Below are 18,939 nucleotides of genomic sequence, written 5' to 3' on the forward strand. Positions count from 1 at the left end.
GTGAACTTATTGAACCCGAGCAGAATCTGCTCTGTTTAATCTGCACATGTTTATGACTCTTGATATCATCTGCATATGTCATGGTGGCATATTCAAGAAGGCTTCAGTTTACCATTTTGCATTAGCCATTGATTCAATAGGCATTTCTTAGTACTAGGCTCTGTGACAGGTGCTGGCTCAGGGAAAAGGGTAGCAGCACCCAGAACTGCTTCCCAGATGACCTGTGGTGAGCACATCAGAAGCCTGAAGCAGTGCTGGGGGAGGGGGGAGGTGTCGGCCATGGAAATATTTTCCAGAGATGCTCACAACCCCGGATGACCTCTGACCTTCCTAGAAAAGCACAGCGTGGTGGGTGGACCATGTTAGCTGGGTATTAAAAGCAAGAGTGCTCCCTTTGAAGGCTAGAGAACAGGACGACATAGGGAGTGCAGTTAACAGGTACTCAGAAGCTACTGTTAAGTAACAAAAAAGCTCAACCAAGTAAGTTTGAAGATCTCACTTGCTTTATTCAGTAATTTGTGAATGTTGCGGCATCCCATCTATCAAGTAGAAGGGTGCTCTGAGGAGTTGTACTAAACGGAAGGATTTTATGGAAGGAAGGTGGGGCAAGAAAATTATTAGCAAGAGCAAAAGACTATTCCAGGCAAGGCTTTCCCTGCAGGGGGAAGGGCAAGGGGTCTTTTTTTTTTTTTTTAAGATTTTATTTATTTATTTGAGACAGAGAGAATGAGAGACAGAGAGCATGAGAGGGAGGAGGGTCAGAGGGAGAAGCAGACTCCCTGCCGAGCAGGGAGCCCGATGCGGGACTCGATCCCAGGACTCCAGGATCATGACCTGAGCCGAAGGCAGTCGCTTAACCAACTGAGCCACCCAGGCGCCCCAGGGCAAGGGGTCTTATCAAGCAGATGATCTCATCTTCCTTTGGGGGACACAGGGAGTCCCTGTGGCAGACTCCTTGGCACTGATGGAAAAACTCCTGACCAGTTAAGATGACATTTCTGGGGGTGGTTGAAGCTGCAATTAGATCACGTATCAAGCCCCAGTTTGGGGACTTGGCCTCAGAGATGCCATTTTGGGCCCATGGTTTTCCTTTGAACAGTAGCATAAATGCTCTAAAGAGAGCAGCGGTTCTCCATTTTGGTTGCACACTGGAAAAACCTGGGGGAGATTTACAAGAGTGATGCCTGAATCCCTCCCCCAGAGAGCTGGAATTAAGGGTCAGGGCAAGGCCGGGGCATTGGCATTCTAAAGTTCCCCAGGTGGCTGCCATGGGCAGCCACAGATGTGAGAGATGAAACAGAATGCCTTGGAGGCTAAGGGCAGCAGGGCAGGAGACCCATGAGGACGGGTAGTGAGTTCCTCTCCCATAGGACTGGACTCCCATAAAGAGCCAGCAAGGTGGAGGAGGGAAGTTCGCTCAGCTGGCTGCCCTCGGGGAGGACCTTTCATGTTTCTGCCACAACGTCTTAGTGGTGGCCCACAAGATGATCTGCTGAATCCCCTCTGGTCTCAGGAGTCTTGGACATTTTCCACATAAGTGGGGTTCTTCCCTCCTTCATGGCTGCAAAGTCTACAGCCTCAGCGGCCAGTTGCCCACATCCTCCTCAATATGGCCGGGCTCCAGACATTCGACAAGGCAGCAGAATCCACCCCGACTCTCTCTCGTCACGGATCCGGGATGAACTCCTTTTGTTACACGGTTTCAGAGGTTCCCGCTGAAGGTTCAACTGCAAAGAATAAGCGAGATAATAGATCACAAAGCCTGGCACACAGCACAAAGTTAATACATGATAATGTTGTCAATATTATTACTTAATTAGAAAGAAAAAAATGGGGCGCCTGGGTGGCTCAGTCGGTTAAGTGTCTGCCTTCGGCTCAGCGTGATCTCAGGGTCCTGGGATAGAGCCCCACATCGGGCTCCCTGCTCAGCGGGGAGTCTGCTTCTCCCTCTCCCTTTGCCCCTCCCCACCGCTCATACTCTCTCTCTCAAATAAATAAACAAAATCTTAAAAAAAAAAAAAAGAAGTTTCAAGTACATTTGAAAGGAAGACACCCCAAACGGCTCCATCATGTAGAAAAAGGGATTTGGACACATCTGGGGAGAAAAGCCTCTGAATGCTAAAGCAGACAAAGCAAGAATGCAAATAAGAACGAATCAACTGGACAGTTAGATAGGACAAGGGTTGGTTGCCCCACGTCCTCGCCAGCATCCTTGTGGTGTGGTGTGGATGCCGTTAATCCTACTGTTTTCGTATGGCTCCGCAGATCAGCCCTGAAGTCTCTGCAGGGACTCAGGCTCAGCCCGTCCCACTCACCACCCATGTGGACACTCTGCATACTGGGGTGTGGTGTTCTCGATTTCTTCCCTGTTTGGGGGCCACCTCTCAGCCCAGGCAGCATCCCTCAAAGAAGTCCCCCAACAGCATCCTCCCTGGCAAGGGGCAGTGGAAATGTTACCTATTAGACAGGAAGATATTGGGACAGAACCATTTATAAAGCTAAAGCAGCAAAACAAATGGAAAATGACTGCACAGATTTTTTCCTGAGACAAAAGCCCATTATCAGCACATGTTGAGAAAATCCTGGGTATTTTGAACACATGGAAATCGAAAAGTGTTGGAATGATGACTATTTGTAAGCATTTGTATATTTATTACAATTGTCCCCAACTATGTATTGTGAAAACTTTTTTTTTTTTAAAGATTTTATTTATTTATTTGAGAGAGAGAGACACAGCGAGAGAGGGAACACAAGCAGGGGGAGTGGGAGAGGGAGAAGCAGGCTCCCCGCAGAGCAGGGAGCCCGATGCGGGACTCGATCCCAGCACCCTGGGATCATGACCTGAGCTGAAGGCAGTCGCTTAACCAACTGAGCCACCCAGGCGCCCCTGTATTGTGAAAACTTTTAAAAAAAGATTTATTTATTTATTTGAGAGAGAGAGAGAGAGAGTGTGCGTGTGTGTGTGCGAGTGGGGGAGGGGCAGAGGGAGAGAGAGAATCCTGGAGCAGGCCTCCCGCTGAGCGCGGAGCCCGAAGCAGGGCTTGATCCCACCTTGAGAACAGGACCTGAGCTGAAGTCAAGAGTCGGACGTTCAACCGACTGAGATATCCAGGCGTCCCGATCATAAAAACTTTTGAAGCTGTAGAGAAGTTGAATGTCTAAATACCCTGCATTTAGAATCATTATTAACACTTCGTCACAGTTACTTCCTCTCTGTCTCTACACACACACACACACACACACACGCGCGCGCGCACACGCACACGCGCACGCTTGCGCATTTTAACATCTCTGACATTTAGATTTGTCTGACAATCAATACTGAGGCATAGCTTCCATCCTAGTATTTTCTTTCTTCCTCTCTCTCTCTCTCTTTGCTATTTTTTTTAAGTGGGCTCCACACCCAGCGTGGATCCCAATATGGGGCTTGAACTCTCCACCCTGAGATCAAGACCGGAGCTGAGATCAAGAGTCAGATGCTTAACCGACCGAGCCACCCAGGCGCCCTTCTTTCTTTTTTCTTAGTTCAAATACTAATGGTGCATCTTATAACTGGTGGCATCTTAGAGTCAGCAGACAACAGAATTGGTAACGTGCCCAGGACAGCGTCTGGCTCGTTGTCAGTGACACACCAAGTGGTAACTGTTATTACTATCTTAATATGACAGTGAATTTGTCTGGCTCTCCTTGTGGCTCTGTCAATTGTGATTTATTTTGAAGTTACGCTGTGAAGTGTGTACATGGTTAGAACTGTTTTACCTTCCTGCTGAACCGAAACTTCTACAAAGATGCTTTGTGCCTTCATGTCTTTTTTGTATGATGTTAATATAATGAAATCAGCTCGCTTGGTGAGAGTTTGCCTGGCATATCCTTTGCCCTCTTTTTACTTCCCATTTTTCTATATATATTGTATGTTTTCTGTGGGTCTTTTAAAAACAGCTAGAATTTTACTATCGTTTAAAAAAATACACTCTGACAATTTTATCTTTTACTGGATCACTTAGTCCATTTACTTGTTGATTTATTTCTATTATATTACTTACGTTTCCTATTTGTTCTGCCCATTCCCCCCCTTGTTTTTAAGGTCTCTTCTCCTTTTTGGTCAGAGTAATCTCTTGACTGAGTCATTTTTCTTATTCTGCTCTTTTCTTTTAGTACAGAGTTTCCCAACCTCTCCTCTATTGATATTTTGGGCCAGATAATTCTTTGTTGCGTGTTGGCTATCTTGTGCATTGTTGGATGCTTTGCAGTTTCCCTTCTATTCCCCAGACGCCAGTAACACCCCTCCAGTTCTGACAATCACAAATGTTTCCAGACATTGTCCCATGTCCCCTGGGATCAAAATTTTCCCCGCCCTCCTCACCCCAGTTGGGAACCACTTCTCTAGTGATGAGGTGACTCTAGAAATCTCAACATACTTAACTTATCCATGTCTCAAATGAATTGGTGTCTTTATTCTTTGAAACCCAGCAGGAACATGAAGTCAGTTTATCTGTAGTTCTTCCCCTCGGTGTTTTAGTTGCTGCTTTGCTCACCCAGAATAGATTATTACTGTTTTATGCAGTTCAATATTTGTTTAGATTAACTCACTTATTTACCTGTTTCTTTCCTCTTTTCTTCTTACGTATCATAACTTCCATGTGGGAATGGTATCCTTCGGCCTAAAATACACCCTTTAGATCTTTATCTGATCAAGACCTTATGATGTCAAATGCTCTCAACTTTTGTTTGAGTCTTTGTTTTGTCCCTTTTCCTGAACGGATACACATTTTGCAGGATATACAGGTCTAAGTTGACTGAGATTTTTGATGCACTTGGAACATATTCTATCCACTTTGGGCTTCTATTACCACGGAGAAAGTATCCATAAATTTAATTGTTCTTCCTTCGAAGGTAATCGACCTTCTGTTTTTGATGTCCTGTAGTTTCACTCTGATGTGATTTCTCCTTATTTGTCCAGCTTGGGATTTGTTAGATTCCTGATTTGGTGGATTGGTAGCTTAAATAGCCACTGTCTTTGCAAATATTCGAATGGTGCTCTGGCCTCCTCCTTTCTCACCTCTCCTCTGAGATTGTGATCAGACACGTAATAGATCATCTCACTCTATCCATCATATGTCTTATATATTAACCTCTCACATTTTCTATCCTATGTTTCTCTATATTGCCTCCTTGATGTTCACTTCAGATCTACCCTTCCAGTGGTTAATTGTATGTGTAAAATTGGCTGGGCCATAGTACCCCGGTATTTGATCAGATGCATCTGAATGTTGCTGTGGAGATAGTTTTCAGATGAAATTAACATTTAATTCAGTAGACTTTGAGTAAAGCAGATTACTCTCCATAATGTGGGTGGGCCTCATCCAATCAGTTGAAGGCCTTAAGAGCAAAAAGACTGAGGTCTTCATGGAAGAGGTAATCCTTCCTCGAGGCTGCTTCTGGACTCAACTAAATGTCAGCTCTTCCCTGGATCTCTAGCCTGTCAATCTGCCTTATGTATTTTGGACTTGCCAGCCTCCACAATCCTGTGAGCTGATTCCTTAAAACAAATCTCTCTCTCTACATGTAAGTACACACGTCCTATTGGTTTTGTTTCTCTGAACCCTGACAAACACACTCCCCATCCTGCCCAGTCTTCTCACTCTCTCTTCAGCTGTGTTTAACCCGTGGTTCAACCCCTCCTCTGACTTGTACACTTCAATGATGATAGTTTTTATTTCTACAGGCCCATGTGCACCCCGCCCCCCAAATCTATTTGGTGATTTCTCAGTCTAGAGCAGATTATAACGATTTCTCCCAATGATCCTCTCCCTTCCTTGTAAGAGGATTGTACATTCCTCCAGTTGTTGCTACATGACCTGCAGTTCCTCCCTGAGGAAGGAGTACTTCCCCACTCTATTGACATTGGCCTTGGCCATGTCTTTGACCAAAGGAATGTGGACAGAAATGACAGCCTCCACGTCCAAGCAGAAACTCTAAGAACTATAGTGGGATTGGCATTTCTTTTGCCATTTAGCATGTCCTTCAGCCTAGATCCTAGAATGAAGTAGTCACTGGGATTAGGACAGATTGACAGTTGACCTCCGGCCACATGCAAAAGGAGTGAGAAACAAGTCTTTGCTCTTAGTCGCTGCGATTTGGGATTCATGAGCTGCCACAGTAAAGCAGAACGATCCAGGCTCTTGTGCATTTCTGACACTGTCGGTGCCCCTCACTTGTATTTAACTCTGCTAAGCATGCTGTATATTCTGTGTGTGGCAGGTTCTGAAGTCTTTGTGGGTCTGACTTAGTTGCTTGCTGTTTCCACTGGCTCTTGCTCATGAGGCTCTCCTTTTGGGTTTTGTGATTTCTAACAGCTAACCCTGAAGTTTTCGTTGACCACCCAGACAGTGTGATTTGGGGCTGTACACCTTTCTCTTGAGATGATAATTTCTCAGGAAGGATATATTTTGCCCCTTCACTCCGAAAACACAACCAAAACCAAAAAGGTGCCCTTGTAGTCCCTGCTAGGGATATGTGGTGGGCTGAATAATAACCCTCCAAGATGCCAGGTCCTAGTCGCTGACACCTGTGAATGTGACTTTATTTGGAAATAGGGTCTTTGCAGATGTGCTTCAGTTGAGGATGTCGAGGTGGCGAAAATTTCCTGGATTATCTGGGTGAGGCTTACATGCAACCACAAGTGTCCTCATAAGAGAGAGGCAGAGGGAGACACACACAGAAGGGGAGAAGGTCATGTGAATGCAGAAACAGAGACTGGAGTGAGGTTGCCACCCACCAAGGGACGCCGGCATTTGGAAGAAGGAACACATTGTCTCCTAAAAACTCTGAAGACCTTTTCCAACATCTTGATTTCAGCCTAGTGATACTGATTTTGGATTTTTGGCCTCTGGAACTGTGAGAAAATATGTTTCTGTTAAGTCACCAAGTCTGTGGTACTTTGTAATGGCAGCCCTCGGAAATAAATATGGGGGCGGGATGGGATTCATTTATTCCTAGTCACCCTTACACAGAGGGGATGGCTCTTTGGGATTTCAGATTTATGGGGAGGTCTTCTTGAGACCCCACCTTGTGTGAGCCCTGGTCTTTGTCTTCTGTCCCTTCAGAACTTGTGAGGGGCCAATACCTACAGGGTTTGTCAAATGCCCTCAAAGTGAAAGGTGGCACTTGGTCAGCTTCTGTAGATATTGGCCTCTGAATATTCCTTCCTTTCTTGTTAGGAAACAACTGAAACGATTTTTTTAAACATTACATCCAGCACCTCAGTCGATTTCATCTGAGGGCCAGGGAGGTTGCCTAGTCAGCCATGTTGTGGGAAACGGAAGTCAAATAGGCATTCCTTATCACCAAGATTGCTGAAGGATAGACGTGTCCCTTATTTACTGTGCTGAAGGCTTGAGCAGATCGCATCATTAAAGAGGCGGTCAAGAGATAAAAGGAGTGCTTAGGAGGATGGGGAATATGTGGGGAGGGGGCGCTTTTCAGCACTAAGCAAATGTCCATCAGCTGTGGGAGTTGGGGCGTGTGGGCAGGGTCAGGGGAGCAAACAACATGCATTCCTTGGTGTGCTTAGAGTCCTTGGTCGCTGAGGTGCCTCTGGTTCCCCTACCACACAAAACACCTGGGTCTTCCCCAGTGGGGCGGGGCAGAGCCTCTGTTGTCAACTCTTGTTCCGGGAAGACCCATGGTTTCCTGTCCCCTTGTCTTCGCACCCTGGGTCTCCCATCCTTGGTAGGAGGCTGTTAGTCCCCCAGGCTCTGGCTAGCCAATCTTGGGCTTCAACTCCTTCTCCTTAAACCCTTCAGGACCTCCCACCTCTGGAGGGAAGGTGTTTCTGTCAACTACCTCAGCCAGGAAACCATGGAGAGAGGTCTCATGCCTGCCTTCCTCCTGCACTTGCTAGGTGCATTTTTAGGACTGGGAAATCCACATCCACTCCATTTCACTCTTGGTGGCCTGCTCAGAGTTTTATTTTTGTTTTTTAAAGATTTTATTTATTTATTTGAGAGGGAGGAAGAGAGAGTGTGTGCGCGCACAATCTGGGGGAGGGTGGTGGGGGACAGGGCCAGAGGCAGAAGGAGAAGCAGGTTCCCCGCTGAGCAGGGAGCCGGATGCGGGGCTTGATCCCAGGACCCTGAGATCATGACCTGAGCTGAAGGTAGACGCTTAACTGAATGAGCCACCCAGGCACCCCCTGCTCAGGGTTTTAGATGCAAACATGAGAAACTGATTGGGGCTGATATAAGCAGAAAAGAAGTTTCTCAATATAATGGAGAGGAGCTCACCGATTCTCTGGAAGCGCTGGGGAAAACAGCCTCAGAGGGGACCCAGGCAGGAACAATGTCCACATCAGACCCCATCTGGTGGGGACGTCACTGCTGCTGGTGTGAGCACCCCCTGGCTGTTGGCCACTTCTCCCAGAACCCCTTCCTCTGCTGCTACTGCCCGCCTTCTAAGTCAGACTGGGCTGGAGCCCGGCTTGCGTGCCTCTAGCCCAGCAGCGAGGGGGCTCGGAAACATTTGGAGACCCCAGAGAGAGGGAGGAGTTCACATTTGCAAGGTGGGAGATTCCTCAGACATGGGCAGTAGATTCAGGTGCAAGGGGGGCAGAAAGAATGCTGAGTGTCCACAGCGGGGAGAGGGTGGGCGCTCGGGTGTCTCTTTTCTTCTCTCCGGAGCCAGATGCCTCCCCAAGTAGAGCCCCCCTGTTGCTGTGAGCTTAACTGGGGAAGGGAATCAGTTTCTCTCCCCTGCCTCGAGACGAGACCCAGACCATAGTTAAGATCTCTGGGGGCAATGAGAACTGAAAATATGGTGATCCCTCCCTCACAGCGTTACTGAAAATAATTTAAAAATACTGAAATGTAAAATGAACGCAAGGGAGGTCAACCATCTTCTCATCTCCCTTCTCCCCGCCTCCTCCACCCCACCCCCGACCGTGATGCTTCATTTTAAATATGTCAAGTTATTCGAAGTGTTTTTCCAATTTTTGTGGCCTTTGAGGAATCTGCTTTATTGGGCAATCTGACACAGAGGAAGGGGGACACTGGTTGCTGACCTTGGTGTGTGGAGTTCAAGTCATACCCATGAGATTATGCTGCTGGTAAGACTAGCTACCATTTATTGAGTGCTTACGGTGTGCAGGCACTGGGGACAGCACTTTTTTTTTTTTTTTTTTAAGACTTATGTATTTATTTTAGAAAGAGAGAGAGAGAGAATGCAGGGGGAGGGGGAGAGGGAGAGAGAGAATCCTCAAGCAGACCCTGCATTGAGCATGGAGCCCAACACAGAGCTCGATCCCACGACCCTGAGATCATGGCCTGAGCCGACTAAGCCACCCAGGTGCCCTTGGGGGCGTGCATTTCATGGACTATGACCAATCCTTAGGTCTTTTAATTTCCACGTACAGATGAGGAAACCGAAGAGTCATAGGCTAGTAGGTGTCTGACTGGAATCCAAGTCTTCCTAGACCGATCGCTCCCAGATACCATTAGACCCTCACCCCCGGCACCGTTCCCGGGTGATAGCAGGAAGGGACTGAGAACACCGCCAGAAATGGCAATGCACTATCTGCCAATTATCCAGACGTAGTACCATTCATGCACATAGATGAAATAGAGAATAAGACTTTAATAGAGCACCAGCACTATATAAAACATACACAGATAGCAAAATAAATCCAGTCCAAGTATCCCTGAGAATCCAGAAAATTCGCTGACCACTTTTGACTTGAGGCTGTTTTTTGGATCCGTCTCTTGGCCGTCTGGTTAGTCCTCGTTTTAACTGTTTTTGTTTCTTCTAATTAAAACTTGTTTCTTATATTAGTGAGCAGAAGAGGCTGAAAATTATACTCCCCAGTGATCAACAATTTTTTTTTTTTTTTTTTTTTTAATCAGTGAGGCCTTTATAAAGTAGCACATTCCCACTGTGGAGTGTTTTTGCCAAGCGAGCCTTTAAAATCTAGCTCTTTGGTTGTTTAGATGCTGTCCTGGAATCTGAGAGTTCTAGATGTGGGGTTTGCTCAGGGGGTTTCCCACTCCGCTGACGGTCAGAGGTGGGCGAGAGAAGGAGGGGGGTGCTGTACCCTGCTGAATGTGCTCCCTCCTCGGGGACCGGCTCGGAGGACCCCCGCCCAGACGGGGCCCCAGGGGGGCAGCCATCACCAGGATTCTGCCTGCTATGTTCAGAAACTTGCATAATGACACTCAGTTTGTCAAAGACTTCATTCTCATCAGAGGGCGGGAAGGAGAAAAACAGAAGCGTACTGTGATGAGGATGGCTTAAAAACTATGGGAGGGAAAAAAAAAGAAAGAAAGAAAGAAAGTTAATGATCAAAATTTTCCCATTTCTTTTTCTGGGCTTACACAGATTTATACAGAACTCCTGGCCGGAGAAGGCTGGTTTAAAGCATGTGACAATCACAGAAAGTAGGATGGGGGAGGTACCAGGGGCAGCGGAGGGGGAGATGGGGAGTTCTTGTTTACTGGGGACAGACTCCGTTTGGGATGATGAAAAAGTTCCGGTGACGGACAGCGGTGCTGGTTGCCTACCAATGTGACCCAGTGTGAATGCACTTAATAGCACTGAACTCCGCACTGAAAGATGGCCAAGATGGCAAATTTTGCGTTCCGTGTGTTTTACCACAATTTCTAAAAATGTGACAACAAATCTGCACCTCAGAACCACCCTCTGACGGTGCAATGAGGTCCCCCTCTGATGGCTTCTTCTCTTAAACTGGAAGGGAGCTATTCTTAGACCGATCCCAGTGCTGTGGCACTGACTTGGCCCGAGCGTCACCTCCTCTAGGAAGCAACACATCACAGGCACGGGATGAATGTGTCTTGGAATAACAAGCAGAACCTCCCGCCGTGTCCTCAGGCTGAGTTAGGGGCCCTCTTCGGGGGCTCGCCAGGACCCAGTGTGTCCCCACTTTCAGCCCAGTCGGCAGCCACGTGTCACGGGTGGCTTACTCACCACCCGAAACGTTGCTAGTCGGAATCAACCTGTGCTGTGAGAAATACCAGATTTCGAAGGCTTTGCAGGAAAAAAAGAACGTCAATGTTTCAAAAATTAAAAAGAATACTCATTACGTGTTGAAATGATTATTTTGTATACACCGGGTTATAGAAAATATATTGTTAATGTTAATTTCATCTGCCCTTTTTTACTTAAAAAAAACCCTCAAAAAACGTGGCTATTAGCCAATTTAAAATACACGTGGCTTGTGCTATGTTTCTGTCTAGCGCATTTTTTTTTTTTTAAGATTTTATTTATTTATTTGAGAGAGAGAATGAGATAGAAAGCATGAGAGGGGGGAGGGTCAGAGAGAGAGGCAGACTCCCCGCTGAGCAGGGAGCCCGACGTGGGACTCGATCCCGGGACTCCGGGATCATGACCTGAGCCGAAGGCAGTCGCTTAACCAACTGAGCCACCCAGGCGCCCCTGTCTAGCGCATTTTATGGACATGGCTTGTCTTCGGGTTTGTCTCTCCCCGGGGATGGGGGCTGGTTAAAGGCGGGAACCCGAGTCTAGCCATCTGGGTCTCTCCCGCTCTTTGAACCATGAAAGATGCCCAGGTGTGGTTCCCGGAACATCTGCTGACTTCATGTCTGCCCTTTTCCCTCCTCATAGTTCCACCAATGCTCCTGATCTTCAGGATGATGTAGAGACGGTCTCCGGGCTCCACAGCTTTCCCTCTCCCCTCCACTGTTGACTTGTAGCTTCACCCCTGACAGTCCGCTGCCCTCTTAATGTCATCTCCACACTCAGCCCCTTGATGGGACTTAAGCTGCTGGAGCGGTACTGCCCCTGGTGTGGACCTGTCAGGATTTCTTCCTCCCACCCCCTGGGTCTCCACCAGCTGATGGAAGGTGGGGGGCGGGGGGGGGGAGAGGAATTATGTCCAGATCTCTGTTGCACAAAGGAAGACACTGGGGGCAGGAGGAACCTCCCCAAACCCTCGGGTCCAGTGGATTCGTAAGAATGGACTAGAGCCATTCTTGATTCTCCAGGGAAAGGGGACAGGAAAGAACAGAGGAAAATGTGCTGTGAGCCTCAGGAAAGCAAGGATCGGGCTGGTCTCCGGGTGGGACACACACAGAAACTCAATATATCCTATTGGATAAACCTCCCCATGGCTTCAACGCCAAGTCTCCATCCCCACTAAGTCTCCCGGAACTCGCGATTATTCTCTGGGCCATGGTTAGTGGACCTTTACATCAGGCATCGGGCTGGAGAATTTCATGATGCAATGACCGCAGTCTGCATAGTTTCCTGGCACCTCCTTCATCCTCACTGCACCCCCCTCGCCCCGCCCTTCTCCAGCACCAGCCGGCATTTCTCAGATGAATCACAGGGGCGGGCTCTGCAGGCTGGTCTGCAAAGTCTTCTAGCCTCGGAGGGGGGGCTTGTTCCAACGGCCCCTGTCCTACGCCCGTCTCTGCTTTGATTTGCCTGGAAGCACGCAGTCCCATCTGTCCTTTCCTGTCTGACCAGTCTGTGATGGTGAGCCAGAAGCAGAAAGAGCAGGTGAATAGTTCTGCTTCCTGCTGGGTCTCCACTTAACAAAACACTTTCTACCCTGAACAATGGGCCTGCCCCTCTTTGTTCTTCCCGTTCCTCCAGAGCTCACAGACTTCCTGGTTCATTCTAGTGCTGCAGTCTCAGTTAACACCTCTTGTTAAAAGGTCTTGCCTGCGGTCACGTGTCTCCCTTTCCACCCACCGTGGATGCTGCGTGGCCCAGACCAGCCCTCATGGTGGAGGTGCCGTAGCCTCGGAACCCTGGGGCTGGCCTGGCTTGGCCGCGGGACTATGTCCTTCTCAGGGGGCAGTCTATAGCCCCTGACTGGGTGGTCTGGGGACAAGGCCCGACATCAGCTATGGTGACAGAAGGGAAAGAAGTGGCAAGGCCTTGATTAGGCACACGCACTTCAGAGCGGGGGACACCCCCTGGATGAACATTCAGGGACCTGCCGTATCAGCGAAGTTTCAGGGCTCCCATGGAGGAGGGCATGCTGGACATCCTCTCCAAAGTAAAGGACCAATGATCACATCTCACCCCTCCCACCACTAAGAACTAGCGGGATGCTAGGTGGACCTCTGTGGGTCTGAAGGCAGCATGTTCTGCCCCTGGGAATATAATTTATAGAGGGACACAGGACAGCGCCGAGGGCAGGAGAGGGCCCTGCAGAAGGTCAGGGCCATGGAGCAGGGTGCCCTAGGCACATCCCATGGCTGCTTGGTGCAGGGCTACCAAGGCCCAGCATGATCGGCCAAGGACGACACATCAGTTGAACGTGAATTGGCTGTGTGACATGGCAGGTCTGTGGTAAGAAAGGGTCTGTGGTGGGAAAAGATGCTGGAGTGTCTGGCAAATCCTAAAAGGAGAATCACAATGCAGGTCACTACAGTTTGGGGGCCAGGCTAGGCCATCACGCAGCAGACAATTATGCCCTATTTGAAAAACGGCTTCTAGATGTTATAGGGAGCTGGTAGAGACAGAGCCTGCAGCACTCTGACACTGAGAGACCAGGCCTCCCAGAAGTGACCAACCACAAGGCCTGTTGGACCCACCAGGTCCTACAATGAGGTCAGAGGATGCATATGCACGGGGCCCAGCCTCCCGCACCGTCCACCCCTGCTGCACCAGCACCTGTCTCTATTCACACCATGACGACGGGGGGTGGGGGGGGTGGGCAGCTGAGGGAGCAGAAAAAGGTCAAACGTGGTTCATGGGGAGGTTGGCACGGCACGCAGGCGCAAACCCAAAATGGCCCGTGGTAGCACTAGGGGCTGAACCAGGGGGCCCTGAATGGCAGTGGAGAGGAGGAAGCCCTCCACCGGGCAGAGCTCTGGGCCGTGCATCTGGTCGTCCTCTTGTGTTGGAAGAAAAGTGGCCCAAGATTGGGCTCCTCGTGGACTCACAGGCAGAGGTTAATGGCTAGGCCGGTGGTCAGGGAACCCAGAAGAAGGGAGACTGGAGGGTCAGGGATGAGGAAGTCTGTGGGAGAGACCTGTGTGTGGACTCAGGGGAGTGGTTCCAAGTGTCTTTGTATCATTTATGAACTCCGAGACCGCCACGGGGCCCTGGGCCAGTTAGGCCTCAGCAGTGCTGACCAAGGCCCTGTGGAACAGGGACGGCAAATCATTCCTCAAACAAGTGTCAACTCCAGTGGAGGGGCTCTGCTGCCCCTCCCAGGGTTGCCACCTCAGAATGTGACCTTCTTTGGAGACAGCATCTTTACAGAGGTAATCGAGGTAAAATGAACTCCTTCGGGTGGGCCTCGAATCCAATATGGCTGGTATCCTTAGAAGAACAGGAAATGTGGACACAGACACACACACGGAGGACGTCATGGGAAGATGAAGGCAGGGATTGGGGTGATGTGTCTACAAGCCCTGGGATGCCCGAGAGTGCCAGCAACCACCAGAAGCATCCTCAACGCCTAGAACGCACGGGTTCAGGAACCATGGGGTGGACACAGGAGTGGCCCCGCTTACCATCGCTCCCAGGGACCCACTCGGGGAACTTGGTGCCCCCTGCACATGCCATTTTAGGCTCTGTGAGTCCAGAGCTGGGTCAGCACACTATGGTGAAGCCCAGGAATTCAGCATGGTTTTAAGAGTTTTAAATGACTACATTTAAGTGGTTGTATAAGTACCTATATAATATCTTGGTTTTGCCTCTTGGCCTCCAAGGCCTAAAATATTTGCTTTATCTGGCCCTTCAAGGGAGAGTTTGCTGACTGCTGGTCTAGAGGGTTCCCAGAGGAGGAGCCTTTCTCCCGGGGTGCGCACAGCAGGAGTCCTGGTAAACTTTCAGTTAAGGCCACCCCCTCTTCATGTCAAGAGCCTAGCTGGCAAGGAAAGGAGTCATTGGGTGACTCATGGGCTCCCCTGCGCAATCCCGATGGTGAGCGGAGACGCAGGGCAGCCCAGACCTCTGGTGCCCGTGACCGGAGACTCAAGACTTCTCAGAGCGCAGGGCCTGGGTCACCCAATCAGATGGGCAGCAGCTAGTCATAGGAAAGGGGAGAGGGGCCTGCAGGGGGCTAGGAGAGACCACGAGGGTCTCTTGCGTCCTGGAGACCAGCTGAAGCGGAGGGGCTGGGGCTGGTACCATCAACCTTCCTCTTGTAACTTTCCCCAGGAAGAAGGAGCAATGTCAGTCTCAGAGGCCCTGCTCCGGTGGGTCCCTGTGGTATAAGGGGTGCACGGTAGCAGATGCTGAGGTGTGCCCCCCAGATCTCCTTCAGGAAGGAGGCCCTCGAGGCCCCAGCTGAGGGCCCCCGATGACTCGGGGCTTCAGGGAGGGAAGGTCGGAGAAGGAACGAAGTCCGGGTTACCTCCTCCCTGCCGGCTGATCTGTGACCACGGGCATCCCTGGAGCGGGCCCCGGGGCACGGATCCGCACGCAGACGGCTGTCACTCTCCAGGAAAGCCTGCCGCGTGGGATGGGCCAGCCCTGATTTAAAGCGAGAAGCCCTCCCAGGCAGGGCCTTCGGGTCCACAGGGCCCCGTCCTAGGCCTACCTCTTTCAGGTGCGGAGGCAGGCAGTTCCCAGGGGAGAAGGCGTGCTTAGTCTTCTTGTACAAACACCACAGCAGGGCGGAGCAGCCAAGCAGCAGGAAGGCGGCACACACGGAGGCTGCCAGGACCACGGCGACAGTCCAGGGCGGGGCCGTCTCTGCGGGGGGAGGGGGACGGGGTGGTGGGCTGCGTCAGGCTCAGGTCAGGACACCCGGGGTCACCTGACCTCCACACTCTGCCACCATGGCAATCCAGTGGGAATCCCCGTTTTCGGGGTGCCCATCTCGGGAGGGGTGAGGAGAAAGTACAAGACACCTGCTCAAGGACCAAGGGGTTTCCAGCCAGTGCCCCCGCCCCCCCTTCCTATCTTTTTCCAGCTTCGGTTTCAGGCACGACTGCTGACACACACGATGAGAACCATAAGCAGGGACTCTGAGCAATGAGCCTCTGCAGGCTGGAGAAGCCTCTGCGGCCTTAAAGCAGGAAACGGGACCCCAGAGCCCCAAGGAGACACACGCACCGCGGTGCTTTGTACCGAGAAGGGCAAAAGCTCTTGGCATGGCAACACCATCCAAGCCCCCGGCACTCAGACACCTGCCCAAACTCCAGTGGCCCAAGGCCACGCGGCTGGCACGACCCAGCACCCACCGTGGGTTTCTGTCTGGAAAAACTCAAGGCCTCCAAAAGAACTTAGCGTTTCTTCCGCCAGCACCTGGCCTTCCTTTCACAGAGCCTTTGCTATCAAAAGCTTATGCCTGTGAATCCTTCCTCCGCCCCTTTGAGATGCACACGTATCTCCTAAAACCCAAGGCTGTCTTTCTCAAGGACCTGCAAGCCATTCCTCTCAATTGCAATCTTCATGAAGGAGGGCCCCTGTCCCCCAGCCCGGGCAGGGAGGGGAAGTCTGACTTGATAAAGACCAGCTGGCGTTCAACACCGATGGCCCAACTGCAGGGACACTGACCCACCCCCTCACCCGCTTTGTGATGTGTCACTTCCCCACTTCTCTCTTCTCTGCGCCTCCCTTGTTCTTCCTTTAAAACGCCCTCGGTAGCTCTTTCCCTCCTGTAAGCCCTTACTGAATCAAATCTGTTTTTACTGCTCTAATATCCGGCTTTATCTCTGACCGGGGCATTTGTGGTCCTGGCTCCCCTCATTCAGCAGCAGGTGCCTTCTCCCGCTGCCCGGGGCCACCCACCCTCCCAGTGCAGGGGCCTGGCAGCCGGCACCACCCTCCTGATTAAAACCCAAGGCATCTGGTGCCGAGAGAGGACAAGCCAATGAACCGTGCCCTTTCACAGCAAGTCCTTTTAAAAGGGAGTCATTTTATTTGCGGAGAAAGTGTCAATTCCTATTTGCACAGGGCAGACCAAAGCACGCCCCCAAACCCCGACACTGAGCAGCGCGGGGCCCACAAGACGGTCCTTAGATGTCTGAATGGATGTGGTGTTTGCAGGGGGAGCTGGGGTTGGGATGGGCCTGCCTTCCTCCCTCGTCCCCCCGTGTTTTCATTCATGCCGGCAGTGGCCTCATCATCTTTCCGGCCTGTGCCCTTGCTGAGCTCAAGGGACCTCCTCCCAGACCCCCTGTGAAGTCAGAGGATGCTTTTATAACTCACCCCAAGAAAGAAAGGGTCATTGCTTTCCATGGGCTGGAATAAGGGGAGGATCTGGGAGCTGAACCCTCCACAAAAGCTCTCTGACTTCTTTCAGTCCCACCTGACCACGCGGCCAGGCAGACTGCCCCTCCCTGTTTCACCCGCAGGGAAATCGTGCCTGTGCTCACCTGTGGAATGAGTCCGTGGGCAGTAAATTACACGACAGGTAACCTGCTCCGTCCCTGTTCATTTACTGGCTGAGCGACTCTGGGCAACTTACTTCGCCTCTCTGAGCCTTGATTTCCCAGTCTGTAAAAGGGGCGATCCTTACAAGGCTCTCATGGAAAAATGGGTTGTGAGGTTCAAAGGAGATAGCTATGTTTACACAAGCCTAAAATGATGTTTGACAAAAGCAGGTTTTCAATGGGTTATACTTTTCTTTCAAAAAGTGTTTGGGCTTTGTCAGTTCCTGGGTCATCGTTTAGAGTCACAAAATATTTGAGATATTTCTCTTGTAGGTCGAATTGTAGGCCTCAAAGCATGTCTTGTGACATAAAGGTCTCAGGACCATTAGGAATCCTTCATAATGTGATTTTAAGAATGTCATTACTAATAACCATAATATCTAATGCATTAAGGGCTCACTTTGTACCAGGCACTGTTCTGAGTCCTCCTACCCCCGCGTGTGGTACCACTATCTTGGTCTCCCTATTCTGCAGATGAGGCGGCTGAGGCACAGGGCAGTCCGGGACTTGTCCCATGTCCCATGTTATATTCACAGGGGAAGGACAGGACACCGGGTGATCCCGAAATACACTCAAGGTTTTGGGAAAGCAGGTGACAGGTGTTTAGAGATAAGAAGGTTGATTCCTTTTTGAAGATTTAGTTACTTATTTGAGAGAGAGAGAGAGAGAGAGAAGAGGGCATGTGAGCAGGGAGAGGGGCAGAGGGAGAGAGGGAGAGAATCTGAAGCAGACTCCACACTGAGCACAGAGCCTGACATGGGGCTCGATCCCACAACTGTGAGATCATGACCTGAGTGGAAACCGAGAGTTGGACACCCAACTGACTGAGCCACCCAGGTGCCCCAAAAGAAGGATAATTCTAAGACAGGGATTCTAGTGACTCAAGTGGGATGGGGGCTCCCAAGGTGCAGAATTCTGATGCAAGTAAAAATGATTCAGGCACACCTGATTACGGGGCTCTTATTTTGAGAAATAGCCATAAATCGTCATGAGCACAGTGGGGACGGCATTGCACTTGGCACTGGGTGTGTCCATTTTAGCTGGTATCTACCAGTTTTTTTTACATTTACACTCACGGTGACTTTGTGGGCAAAAGAACCAACACAGCTTATGGAATAGTCCACTCTATTCCAATGGGTCAGTGATCAGCAGGCAAGCAGGTAAGCAGTCTAAAGGAAAGTGCATCCTGGAGTGCACCCACAGGTTAAGCAACAAATGGGTAAAGATCCTGAAGCTCTTTCTGGCAAATGAGATGAGACAAAGCAAAACTGGGTGAGAAATACGTTCAATGCCAGAAAGTAACACTCAGGAGCTTGCTAAGCAGAAATGACGAATCAGTGAGACTGAAGCATTGCAATCTTCTCCAAACTGCCCTGTGACACAGAGGATGAGAAGTTTTGTTCTCTCTGGAGGGAATTCATTATTACTCTCCTCTATATTTCTGCAGCCCCCAGATCAGTGCCTCGCTTCCAGGAGAGCCTCGGTAAATGAAAACGGCCAGGAGTGGACCTGCGTGTATTCATTCTTCCACAGTCTGAGCTGGCTGAGCCTCACACGATGTCTTTAA

At 50.2% G+C, this 18,939-nt stretch overlaps 1 protein-coding gene across 4 annotated transcripts in view; it reads right to left on the reverse strand.

Annotated features, from left to right (window-relative positions):
* Positions 1–531: 531 nt before the first annotated feature.
* The window catches only part of IL10RB (interleukin 10 receptor subunit beta), a 31,541-nt gene continuing 13,133 nt past the window's right edge, over positions 532–18,939 (reverse strand). For 2 of the 4 annotated variants that reach the window (XM_045902534.3, XM_064579385.1), the window contains exons 6-7: positions 15,533–15,687; positions 9,611–10,287 (exon numbers count right to left, since the gene is read on the reverse strand). In XM_045902534.3, the coding sequence (XP_045758490.1) occupies positions 9,961–10,287; positions 15,533–15,687 (482 nt within the window). In that variant the 3' untranslated portion in view covers positions 9,611–9,960. Of the gene's footprint in view, positions 1,728–9,610; positions 10,288–15,532; positions 15,688–15,714; positions 17,437–18,939 lie in introns of those variants that run through there. The other 2 variants (XM_045902535.3, XM_054504107.2) reach the window with 2 other exon arrangements.

Source organism: Mirounga angustirostris, unplaced genomic scaffold (genome assembly GCF_029215605.1).
Source record: "Mirounga angustirostris isolate CCGP_5_RB_7025 unplaced genomic scaffold, mMirAng1.0.hap1 SCAF_1, whole genome shotgun sequence".
Lineage (NCBI taxonomy): Eukaryota > Metazoa > Chordata > Mammalia > Carnivora > Phocidae > Mirounga > Mirounga angustirostris.